At 37.9% G+C, this 12,852-nt stretch overlaps 1 protein-coding gene across 3 annotated transcripts in view; it reads right to left on the bottom strand.

Moving 5' to 3' along the window:
* The window catches only part of ADAMTSL1 (ADAMTS like 1), a 907,410-nt gene that overhangs the window by 214,080 nt on the left and 680,478 nt on the right, over positions 1 to 12,852 (bottom strand). For all 3 annotated transcript variants that reach the window (XM_036021558.1, XM_036021557.1, XM_028519737.2), the window contains 2 exons: positions 11,920 to 12,067; positions 9,209 to 9,293 (listed from right to left, as the gene is read on the bottom strand). In XM_036021558.1, coding sequence (XP_035877451.1) covers positions 9,209 to 9,293; positions 11,920 to 12,067 — 233 coding nt within the window. The remainder of the gene's footprint in view (positions 1 to 9,208; positions 9,294 to 11,919; positions 12,068 to 12,852) is intronic.

The raw sequence follows: 12,852 nt of genomic DNA on the forward strand, positions 1-12,852 counted from the left end.
CATTGGAGTATTTAAGACATTTACATTTAAAGTATTGATAGGTACGCATTTGTTGCCATTTTTTCTCTATAACTATATTCCTATTTTTGTTCTTTCTTCTCCTTAAAGAAGACCCTTTAACATTTCTTGTAATACTGGGTTGGTGGCAATGAATTCCTTCAGTTTTCTCTTGTCTGGGAAACTCTTCTTCAATTTATTCATTTTCTTTTTAAAACATATTTTATTGTCTATACTATTACAGTTGTTCCACTTTTTCCCCTTTCTTCCCCTCCACCCTACCCCTAACCAGCACTGAGCCAGGGGGCAGGTCAGCAAAAGGTTCAAGGAACCCCAAGATCTGCCTTAGTCTGCCTCTGCTTGCCCACTGCCTTTTAGGCTCAGTCCCTGAGAGAGTCCCTGGTGATGCTAGAGTTGCATGAGGTAGGCTCTCAGTGAGTTACCAGGTACAGGCAAGTGGTGTTCACCAGACTGATACAGGTTCAAACTCACTGCCACTCAGCAAAAGTCCCAGGGTATATGAAAGCTGGCTGCAACCCATAGGGTACTCGCAGACTTTGTGGTGGTATGGGGTCTCAAAGAGTTGTCAGGGTGAGGCCAGCAGAGATTATCAGGCCCAAACAGACTAAGATTTGGCTGTGTTAAGGAAGGGCTCTGCATCAGTTGGGTGTGTGAGAGATAAATGTCCCTGTTCTAGAGCCACACAACTCAGTCTGTCCCAGATTCTTTCCAGACCTCCTGGAAGGCTTCAGCTCAACTGGGCAGGGCCACCATGTATCTACAGGGCGGAGCTAGCTAGAGCACCATCAGTGAGGGGTAGGCGATAGTCAGGGTCACCGAAAAGTGGGGGTAGATTGCCCCTGCCCAAGAACCACACACCTCAGTCACTGACACCCACTTAGTCTGCCTGGATTTATACACCTCGAGCCCAGGCAGCTGACTCCTCAGTGAGGTGTGAATTTCCCAGGGTCAGGTGCACAGAGAGGCTGTAGGTGGGGCTATTGTAATCTCCCAGGCTGATGCTGTAAGGAGGGGAATGCTCTACTCAAGAAAGATAGTATCTGTGGTGTGGGAGAGGGAGTCAGCACAGGGACCTGGGTAGCTGTCCCTTCAGGTCTCTCCCTGGAGTCACAAACCCCAGTCTCTCCTTACACAACTCTAGTCCACTCCACCCTCCCTCCCTTCGTCAGAGCCCAGGGTGAGTGCCTGTGAATGAAATTTTGTACACTGGCCCTTTAACAGGGTGTCTGTTTCTCTCTGGCAGACAGAACCCCTGCTGATTTTCAGTGCTGTATGTTATGTGGACACCTCTTCTCTGTGCTGGTGCTCTGGGCTGGGGATCCCAGTGCGGAGTTGAGACTTCTTGCTCCTCAGGGAGAATATTTGTAGTTGACATAGCCCTCAAAATTCTCAGCTGTCACTTGTGGGAGCAGGGCCAGTCCTTTTTGCATCTCAGCCCTTCTTACCAGTCTTGATGTGGCTTCTTCTATAAATCCTTGGTTGTAAGACTTCTGTTCAGCTAGGCTTCAGTTGGTTATGCAGGCTGATTGCTCCATATTTTAGTTGTAATTCCAGTTTAGTCTGGGGAGGAGGTGAGGGTAATATCCACCTACTCCACCGCCATCTTCTAAACCCATAATGTAGTTTTTAAGGCATATCATTTCCCCTGACTTTGATAAAATTCTAAAACATTATAAACAATACTTTTCATGAATGATTTCTTCTTGGCATGGAGTGAAATTAGTTTATTTTGCAATTTTGTAAAGGGTCCTTTCTGTTAATTCAACAAGTTTGGCAAAGCTTTGCAATGAAAAGTTCAGTTCATTAAAAATGACCTTATGGATGTAACATATATTGGTGGTGACAGGGTCCATACTTTATTTTGGCACACAAGAATCCCATTAATTTGTCTTTGTCATTCTTTAGGGCTAAGCTGAGCAATAGTTCAGATTTAGCTTTCTGAAAGTAGCTAAAGAATGAGCAATAAGTGGAGACAGTAGGAGGGGCTGACAAATTTAGAACTTCTTGGTTTGCATTAAAGGCTTTTCTAATGACTACATAAAAATGGCTCTGTCTGCTCTCTTGGGCTTTTGATTGATTTTTCTGTCCTGGTGCATGCTGGGAGCAATCTGTGGGGATCAACTGTATTTAACTCAGAGTTGAGAGGATGCCTTTCCACTCAAGCATTTTTCTAAACTTTCCTTATTAATCTTTGTAGTTACCTATAGATCCATATTTATTTTAATAAAGGCAACTAACCTTTGTCCCTTAGAAGAAACTATGGGCTAAATTCAAAGTGTGATACTTAAAAGTGGGTCTTTAAAGACCCTCAGAAGCATAGAAGAAAAGCAGGGTGGTGGTATTAGCTGGGGAACCACGAAAAAAATTTTGGGTTAAATCAATTGTACCTCTCTCTCACATGCCATTACATGCAACATGTGTGAAGAAGGTACATCTGCTTTGACTTCATCATTTGTAATTGGTGATTAGTACACATTTTTGCTACCTTAAAAGTTCTCTAAGAAGATGATGCTGGAAAGAACTCAATCATAACCACAGTTAACACATATAGAGAGCTTCCTGCATGCCAGACATTTTACATATATTCACTTAATTCTCACACTAAGCCTATCATGAAGGCATTATTATTATGCTCATTTCACAAATGAAGAAACTGCAGCCTACAGGGTTAAATGACTTGCTCAGGGTCCTCTGTTGTTAGTGGGGGATTTGAGGTTAATGCCCAGGCAGTGTGTCACTGAAGCCCACACTTTTTTCAAGCAATTTACTTATTTATTCATAAAATAATTTATGAAGAAAGTTATTATATATCTGAATGTTTTTAGATATATTACATAAGCTCTTTTAAAATTTTTTATTAAATTTTTTGAGGTGATATTAGGCTTGAAGTATACAGTACTACGATACATCATCTGCATATTGCATTGTATGGTGACAGCAGGAGTGAGTGACTGTGGGTGGTGGGGCCCACATTTTCACCATTGTGCTCACTGCTGCTCTGCATGCAAGTGTGATCTACGATTAAGTTTTGTGTTACTTTGATCCCGGTGGGGCTGTATCCTTGTTTGAGCACACAAATATACAGACTCATCCCTCACCAACTCACAGAGTTGGCGGCTGGCTGTATCTGAAAAAAAAATTCAAATTTTAGGAAAGTATCCACGGTCAACAGATATGCAGGAATCACTGAGGTACATATATTGATACAAAATATCCTATCATTTACTATGTAAAAAGATCCAATAATTTTCCTCAAGTGCCAGATTTGGAATCAAAGTCACATTCAAATAAATTCTATCACAATCTGCTGAACATCAGTTCACACGAATATCTCTCCTAAGCTCTTTCAGTGTATATTACACTCTTCCCTCACTTATTTCTCATATGTGTGAATTACCATGTTCTAGCTTAACTATCCTGATATTTTAGCTCAGAAGGACATATTGTAATGAAGATAATTTGAAAATTCAATAAATAATTTTTCTACACTCTTTTTAAAATCAATAACATGATCATGCTGTGCATACCAAAACATCAAATAGTATTTCTTAAAAACAACTGGGTCATTTGTTCAACCTGTAGGTAATTGCCCAATACTCAACACTTCAGTCATAATCCTATCATTCTGTGGGTAAGAATGGACTCCAGTTTCTTGAGGACAAGGACTGTTGGGTTTATTTTTATAGTATCTGCACTTGGCAGAAAGCATGGCAGAAGGCAGGTGACATATGAGCAAATTTGGCTTCTTTCATTAGGAGGTATGAACAATTAGCAGGTCCAGTGACTCTCTTGAGTCATCTAAAACACATTATCAGCCAGAGAACTTATACTAAGCATTCTACTGTTGCAGAGAATATACTGGATGGGAATGATCTGAGTAGATGGGGGAGGGCCAGTAAGGAAGGAATTGAAAGTAAGAGAGGTCACAATGATTTGCAGGTATAAAGGCTGATTATTCCTGGCCAGTGGGAGGCTTTAGCTCTGGTCAAACAAAATGCTTTTGTGTGCTTTTATCTTATAAGTCTAATTCTCAACCCTGTTCTGCTTGAACATCCTTTATATTGATCTAATGATTTGCAAATAGTGTTTAAATTTCTCGATCTTAGGTGAGATGACTCTTGATTCTTAAGAAATACATATATATAAAAAAATAAAAAAAGAGAAATACATATAGATATATATACATACACATACATATACATACATACATATACACACAAGATATTCCTTTTATTTCCTGTGGCCTGAAATACACAAAGGGAATGTAATTCGGGCACCTTGTGTTGAGGATATAAACAACAAAACTAGATCTGATCCATTAGTGTTCTTTGATTCCCTAAGTATTCTTTGAGGGAAAAACATGTCACATAATTAACATTTCTAACCACTTTTTTTCTTAAAATATGAATCCACATTCTCAAGCACTTAGTTAAGGCATCCACATTCTCAGACAACTTACTGGATATGGATATAAACTCATGTTAACATAGTCTTAAATATTATATCTTTAAATACTATTTCTAACAAGGTAAACAAGGCATTTAATGGCTATCAGATCACCGTGGTGACTTGTATTGGCTTTTCTTTCTGTACCTAATTCCTTTGTGGGTTCTGTTCACACAGATGCATGACAGGAATTTCCCTTTGCCTCTTACTGAATCAGCCCCATCACTAAGCTGATGCCATGTGGCATCCAGATATTACTGCTGCTTTCTGCCTGCTTGCTTTTGTCCTCCTTCTTCCTTTTTGAAATGGTTTACACCAACGTTATTAATGGCAATATGTCTAAGGCCTGAGTATTGTGTCGAAGCACAAAATGTTTTCTTAACCCTGTAATAAGGTTGTTAACTTAAAATCGAATAAGGTAACTCAAGATATCTTAAATGCAAGGTCAAGGCACAGAGGACCACCCAATCCTACCTTTGAGAGAGTGCCACCATTAAGGCTCCCCACCTGTGTGCCAGGATTTGGTGGAGGGATGCTTGGTTAAAATGGCTCTGCTGGTCATGCAGTGCCCAAAGGAATCACCTGTTGCTTGTTCAGAGCCATCCACGTAAAACTCCCAGCAACTGAAATAAATCTGGGAAGAACCTTGCTATCCTAGATGCCCAGTGAGTCTCAGTTCTCCCTTCCTCTCCCTGGGTGACCTCACTGGCAGAGCAGAAAGTGTGGAAGGAGAGAGGCAGAGCATCTGGGGTATGCAGGTCACACCTTTTCTTTATGCTCACCTCTCTTAACAGATTACACTTTCTAGGGCATTGGGTGGCCTTTTAGTGGCCTGCAGAATTAAGGAAATTAATAATTTCCTTTCTATTCCAAGTTAGATCAGGCTTTCAGAGAAGACCAGTTTATTAACTTCTTATATAGCAATCATAAATAAGCTGTCTTTACATGTCCTAGGGGTTACCAAAGTATCACTTCTGCTCAAGAAATTAAGCAGACAAAGTGTTCATAATATTGTTGAGGTGGTCAGGATATTTACCCATACATCTCAACAAAGACCGAAAGTAAGGAAAAAAAGAGGAGATTGGAAATCAGGTTGATAATTTCTTTAGCATCTATCTGATTAATAAATTCTTCTACCATATTGTAGTTCTGATCCCTCACACCAAATAAAAATAAGATTTTGAGGGTTTAAAAAATACCAGAAAGCAACTCCCATACACTTGTCAGTGGGAGCAGTCAAATGGACTCATTCTGGCATTTAAAGGACTCATGCTAACCTAACAAAACTCTTATGGGCTGGAGGCAAATCCAGAAAGACAGAGATCAAATAACAGCAGAAGAGAATTCCATTATTCATTTTGCATCTCCCTCTTCCTAGAGCTAGCATGGCATGCTCTTTCCTTCAGAAAAATGCAACTCTCCAGAATCTGATTATTTTTAGTAATATATCTCTAATCATAATTCTTTCTGTGTGAACTGGATAGTAGGGATTTCTATGGATTCCTCAACTGACATCCTTGGAAGCAAGTTGACTTTATTTATTTAGAAGATCGTCTGTGCTTAATCAACTTTATTGGCTAAAGCCCCACATTGCTTAGGCTTGCTTGGTTTGGGTTAGATTCTGTTCAGTTGGAGAGAGACAAAACCCTTACTTCAACACTTCTTGGTGATGGGTGTCAGGAAAACCTGGTAAAAACATGTGCCTGAATCAAGACAAACCATGGCTGCCAGTAAAAAATCAGTTTAGAGGGTATGAGTCCCACAAGTGGGTTAGGAAATCAATTTTCATATCAAGAAAATATATTCATCACTATATTCCTACCTTGATACCACATAAATCAAATAAATCATAAATAAACCAGTTTGTTGCTGAGAAAAAAGCAATCAATATCTAAAAGACTTTCTGAATGAAGCTGCAGGTTTATATGGTGAATCTCAATGTATTAAGTACATTACCATAAGGTGACCCAATCTCAATACTTGCTCCAGCCATTTGGAGATGATGTCTGTATTTGTATCTTCTGTATAGCACTTAGTTTAGTGAAACAATACTACCAGTACATACTTCTGTGCTAAAAGCTTTAATTATTTCTTAGCAGGTCAGCTTTTGGTCTTTGATATCATGGTTTTCTTCTAAACATATCTTACAGCGGTTGCTTTCCAATATATTTTTGGCCAGAGTGTTAACCAGTTATTTTTTTCATTTGGGGGTTACCAAAAATTTCTAATATTCAATAATAGTATCTCCATATGTTAAAAACTTTAAGCTCCTGATTTCCTATCTTATTTAATGAGACAGGATAGTGATAATGTTTTTATTTTAAATGGAAGAAATAAATGATATTCTCTGCTTCACTAGACAACTCTCCATTTTATCTGGAGCCAAAGTGAGAGACAATAGTTTTGGGCCACTGTCCCTGCTTCTCTGAAGCAGTTCAGAAGTGACAGCCACCGCTCCTAAACATGACCATTTAATCGAAGCAATGTGAGTCACTCTGGTGGGAGAGGAAAAGGCTTGCTGACAGTATATCATTTTTTCATTATACTGTGGAGAATAATTATAGGTTGCTATGTACATTTAGAAACTAGTCTATGTGGTTTTAAAAAAGAAAGAATTAAGACCATGCAAAATTATGTTTTTTAAATTCAAAATCAATAAAAAATATAATATGACATGTAGGACTTTGCTAGGGTTCAGTGCACTAAACATGTAAAGTGTATTAAAATGTGGAAACCATATACCTTTCATTACATTATTCTAAAGCTGTCATTTATTTCATTTTGGTATAAAGGTAATTGTTCTGAGCATAATAGTATACATTTCCTTTACCCAGCACCAGCACTCCAATTACAATCTACTTCAGTTCGGATTAATCATGCCAAGATGGCCATTCCATTACACCAAGAGTAAAATTTAATAATCTAATATATGGCTATAGTTCCAGTGGCTGAAAGTATGTGTTTAACTACTTCAGGAATTTTATTAAGATTAAAGTTAAACATAATGTACTTTAATCAGACTTTTACTGGAAAACACTCATTATAAAATATGGTTGACCATGGTCTGTGTAACGTTCCTGCAGAAGCATTAAACTCCACTTACAGCTTTCATTTGAGGGGCATCTAATAATGGGAAAGACGTTTGTTGATGTAAGATGTTTTAATTTTAACTTTGTTGTATTATTTAACATTGGTCAAAATACAATAGGGTTATGTTTTAGACCAAACAACAAAATGTACTGTATGGGGGAGCAGAGTTTCTTTAGGTAAAATAATACATATTAGGTTTTAAACATATAAAGAGTAACTGGCTCCAGTCACATGGCATCTTTCCGTGTTTTGACTGGGACCTTAGTGGATTAATGAGTTAATGCCTATCTGATATGCTTACTCCCTCTTCAGCAGCAAGGAGGCCTGCCAAGCCAGTACTGGCAGGAGAGAAGTTTTACGCCTTCATATATTCATGTGAACGTGGCACTGCGATCTTTAACTACTGCCTTTCATCCAAAGTTCTGCAATGGTCAGTTATTTTTTCTTAAAGGCTTTTCTCACAGAAGTAGAAAAAGGTGCTGGTGTAACTTTATAGTCCAGAGATAATCTATGTTTTTGCTTCTTGTCCTGGTAAGTATGAAATGTGTTACTCAATGTACGAGTTGTTTTTTCTGTGAAGCCAAGTGATTGAATACTATTTCTTTACAAATGAGCTTTGGTCATTGTACCCTGCTGTATTTTGGGTTTCTTTTTCAACTCTTGTTGATTATGGTGTGACTCAGGGACATGATTTGTGTTCTGGCAAACCATATAACATTTAGATTCAAACAGGATGAATCAGAGAAAATTATAAATTGCCTTTGAAGATATAGATTATATTGTTAATTTATATCTCAAAATTTAAACTATAGATTGAATTTGGAAACCATTTCATATCTTACACACTATGTTTTGAGCTCCTGGTGGGTGGGTCACATGTCACATGCACCAACACATAGCACAGAGCCTCGTACTGATAGTAAATAAATTAATCTAGAAAATAAGAGAAACTGTTTTGTTCATAAATAAAATTCACCAATAAGTGCTTTCCCTTGTTTTTAAAAATGATGTAACAGAGACACCTATCAGTGTTTTTCAGTAGAATCAACATAGAATTATTGATCAATCAGTCAATTAATCTATGTTTGTTTCTTCTTATGAAGCATCTGGAAAATCTGTGCCTAGTGATGTTACAAATTTCATGGCCTTGATAAAACTGAGCATGTATGAGACTGTGATCAAGTAAGGCAAAGACCTGGTATCTATCTGATACCAACTCCAGTAGGAAATTTTGCCCTAAGATACCTTTTACTTACTCTTTTACTTTTGTGAGTGGCTATATTACCAAGCTGAGAGATAAGGAGTGTGAAAAGGTGCCCAGACTTCTACCTCAAATCTATGTCATCATCGGATGCAGCCTGGACCTTCTCACCTTTGGCCTCTTGGAAAAGAGGAAATCAGCTTCTGGAGAACAGAGTAGGCATGCACCTTCATTTTCTTACTTAAAAATCGAAAAGTGTTTGGAGAGCAGTCATGTTTGAGAAGCACTTTGAAACTTTTAAATCCCCAATGTGACAGTCCCAAAGCCTCATTTTACCCTTGGAAAGAGGACTGTGCTTAGTTCAGAACCTATGAAAGCCACAACCAGTGAGATGCTGCTTTCTTGAAACCAATCAGCCTCAAAAGTGAAACAACTTGTGGTTTTAAAACTTACGAGGGCTCCTCTGACACAGAAGCTCCTTCTTCCAGCTCTTGAGCTTGTTTGTATCGTGGCCCCCTGGCCTCTACTGGAATTTTCTCTGAGAATTAAATGCATGCACATAAGAGAGAAGAAGTTAGAACCAATTTGGGATTGCATGGAAATTCTCCCCCCACACCCTCACCAGTTCTTGATTCTGCGCTACCTGTAAGCTATGTTGATAACTGCAAATAATAAGTTTTTAGGTAAATTTCTGCCTCTGATGATAACTATATCAAGAAAATGAAGAATGAGATTTTAACATGTTTAATAATACTGGTTACCCCGTTATTATGCTGAAGAGCAAGAAAAGGTCTTTTTATTATGAAAGCCATAACTCTGGGAGCACTAGCTCAATATGTCATCAAAGTACCTTTTCACTATTTCCTGTTAAAAAGATAGAGCAATGTTCACCTTTTAAAACAAACACAAAATACAATAAATTATACTATGATACTCTCATAAATTCCAACTTATCTTCCTTTGACTTTTGGCTGAGTGTGATCTATGCCATATTGTCAAAAACAAAGCAACCTGCCACTCTGATATTTACAAAACATTGCTTTAGATATCTGGTTCACTCACTATACCACCCCAGGTCTCACTGACAATCGGAATATGAGTAACTGAAGGTCCATAACCCATAATTTGACTTGTTTCACCTATTTATGTAGCTTTGGCCAAACGATTCAGAACAAGCTTCCTAACTACTTCCTGGGAAAAAAATTGTGGGGGAGAAAAAGAAAGAGGTAGATTACAACTGCTCCTACAGAATTAACTGCCAAGATTTCCATTCTGACATATTTTATTAGGGTCATTTGCAGGCATATTTGCTTTATAGTATAAGCCAGTGAAGCTCTATCACCATTTTATAACATATAATTGCAAAGATGAAAGAGATATGTCTATGTATGCGTACACCATAGGATTATATGGCATTTTAATGATGTTTAAGTAGAGCCAGACTCACTACTTGGTTGTGAAAATCCAGATTTTATTTTTGATAGTTAACCACAAACTGCTTTTTTTTTTTCCCTGAAGTGGTTTGATAAAGACAGAACTAATGAATACTTGACCATTTTAAGTTAGGGGCATCACTTATGTCTTCTATGTGCAGCAATTGTTTGTAGTCAGAAAACAAAGCGAATGTGAAATATAAAACTGCCAAAGCCAAAAAGATTCACTAACATTTAGACCCGGCAATATGGCACCCACAGATGCCCTCTTAGAACTAGTCTACCTCTCCCAATTCCTCGACTCAATGGCACCACTGCTGACAGCACGAGCCATCTCTGTCTTTCAGTAGCAAAGTGCTTAGTTTGGCACTGAGAGTAGGCCTGTAATACTTGACTGTCTGAATGGAACCTTTCAGATGTACCAGTGGCCACTTCCTCCCATATTTGAGGATGCTAATGATAATGAATTTTGTGGAAAACTTATTATATGCTAGGCAGTATATTTGCATTATATCTCATTTAATCTCTACATGATCTCTGAGGGAGTTACTGTTATTATTCCCATTTCACAGAGGAGGAAAGTGAGGACTAGAGAGATATATAACACATTAAAATTAACCAGGATTTCTGGTATGCCCTTTTTTTTACATCATTAATTTAGATTTCAAAATGCCATTCACTTTCACCAAGGGCACACTACAGTATAATAAAGAGCTATATTGTGGCTGATTTTGGGAGAAATTTAATGGCTTAAGAAAATAAGTTAAGAAGCCAATAGGAATCATAGTGAATATTAAAACTAGGAGGAAGCTTATAATAAAAGTACTTCTGAATGGTTTGTAACTTTGGGACTTTCTATTTCATTGACATAGACTCTAACAATATTAGCAGAGAAATGGGGTTAGTATTTATGCTAATCTGAGACACCCAGCATAATTAAAATAAATCTTGCTCACTAGTTAGAACTTTTCTAAAGTCTATTTAAAAAAATTATTTGTGCCCCAGCTGGCGTAGCTCAGTGGATTGAGCGCGGGCTGCGAACCAAAGTGTTGCAGGTTCGATTCCCAGTCAGGGTACATGCCTGGGTTGCAGGCCATGACCCCCAGCAACCGCACATTGATGTTTCTCTCTCTCTCTCTATCTCCTTCCCTTCCCTCTCTAAAAATAAATAAATAAAATCTTAAAAAAATTATTTGCAGTATCTATTAAATTCTAATTTATTTCAATGCTTCATTTCAAATTGTGCTTCTGGAATCCAGTCTCATAATATTGTTCTAATTTTCAGTATAAGCAGCAACAGCTTTCTGGTTCAACAGTTTGAGGTAGGAGGCTTCCCAATGTATTTCATATTTAGCGGAGCAGACACTTTTGGAGTCACTGCATTGTTTTTAGTAGCAAGAAATGTGGATAGTAAATCACACATATATTCAATACTTCTACAGTATCTCTGTAATATCTCCTTTCATGCAGATATATCTGATGTTTTTCAGCAACAGTCTTCAAACAACTTTATAAATCAGGAGAGCATTATATACATATGCAGTTCTTTATAACAATTTGCAAGCAAACCTGTTTGAAAGATTTAAAGCAAAGTTAAGTCCATTTTGTAGAGTCTAAGCTACAAAGAAAAATTACTATGAACACGTGGGATACTTAAAATTTTTCTAAGGAGTTAAAACAGCATCCGAATACACATAATAAAAAGCCTGATAACAGCACCTGCCGAGTTACCTTTAGGCTTATAGCAGGGGGTGGGTACGATGCATTCCTCTTTTATGTGGGGCTTGGTTTTGGGGCTGCAGCCTCCCGTGTGCATTCCTCGATGGTTGATGCAGAGAACCACACGATACCTGAGGCCCTGGCCACACGTCACCGTGCACTGGAAGGGGAACACAAGAGAGAGGAAGCTCACAGGCAAAGCTTTATTTGCTCTTCTTTATTTCCTGCCTGAGACTTTTCTTCAAGGGGGTCTTTTACATAAAAGGACTCCTGATGGATTTATACCACATCTTACCTGTCATGGGATCTTTATTCTACTTGTCTATTTAGGGTGCAGCTGGCTGAAAATTAAATCACTTCTGATTTCTCAGTTTTGGATTACACAAATCTGTGTTTCTTTAGCACCCATTATGTGCAAAGTCCCAAACCAAGCAGCAAAAAGAAGAAATGAAATGAAATGAAATGAAACTGGAGAGTATACTCAATTTTGACGACCAACACTACATTTTAATATTATTAAGTCACACTGCTAATGATTGCTGCTGCCACATAGCCATACAGCTAAAGTGAAAATTCTCTTGCCATCTCTGTGGCTGAGGACACAATATTTTATCTTCTCACCTGCCTATCTCCTTTGCTATTTCAAAACTTTTGGCACTGGCAGGCAGGAAATCTGAAATCAAAATCATTTTTTGTTTAAGCTGCTGCAACAGCTCCTCTAACATCTAGAATGTATTAGTTTTAGTTATTTTACTCATCCCCTTTTAATTACTTTGTGGTTTCACTGCATCTTGTTTTTTCTGTGAACAATACACATAGCTTTAATTTTAATCCACTCAGACCCATTTTGGATATAGAGAAAGAATCAGGAATAAAAAACAAAACAAAACTTTTGGTTTAGTGAGATCTATCACCAGAGCACCTTTCACAGATTCAGGATTAGTC

This window comes from Phyllostomus discolor, chromosome 3, assembly GCF_004126475.2.
Source record: "Phyllostomus discolor isolate MPI-MPIP mPhyDis1 chromosome 3, mPhyDis1.pri.v3, whole genome shotgun sequence".
NCBI lineage: Eukaryota > Metazoa > Chordata > Mammalia > Chiroptera > Phyllostomidae > Phyllostomus > Phyllostomus discolor.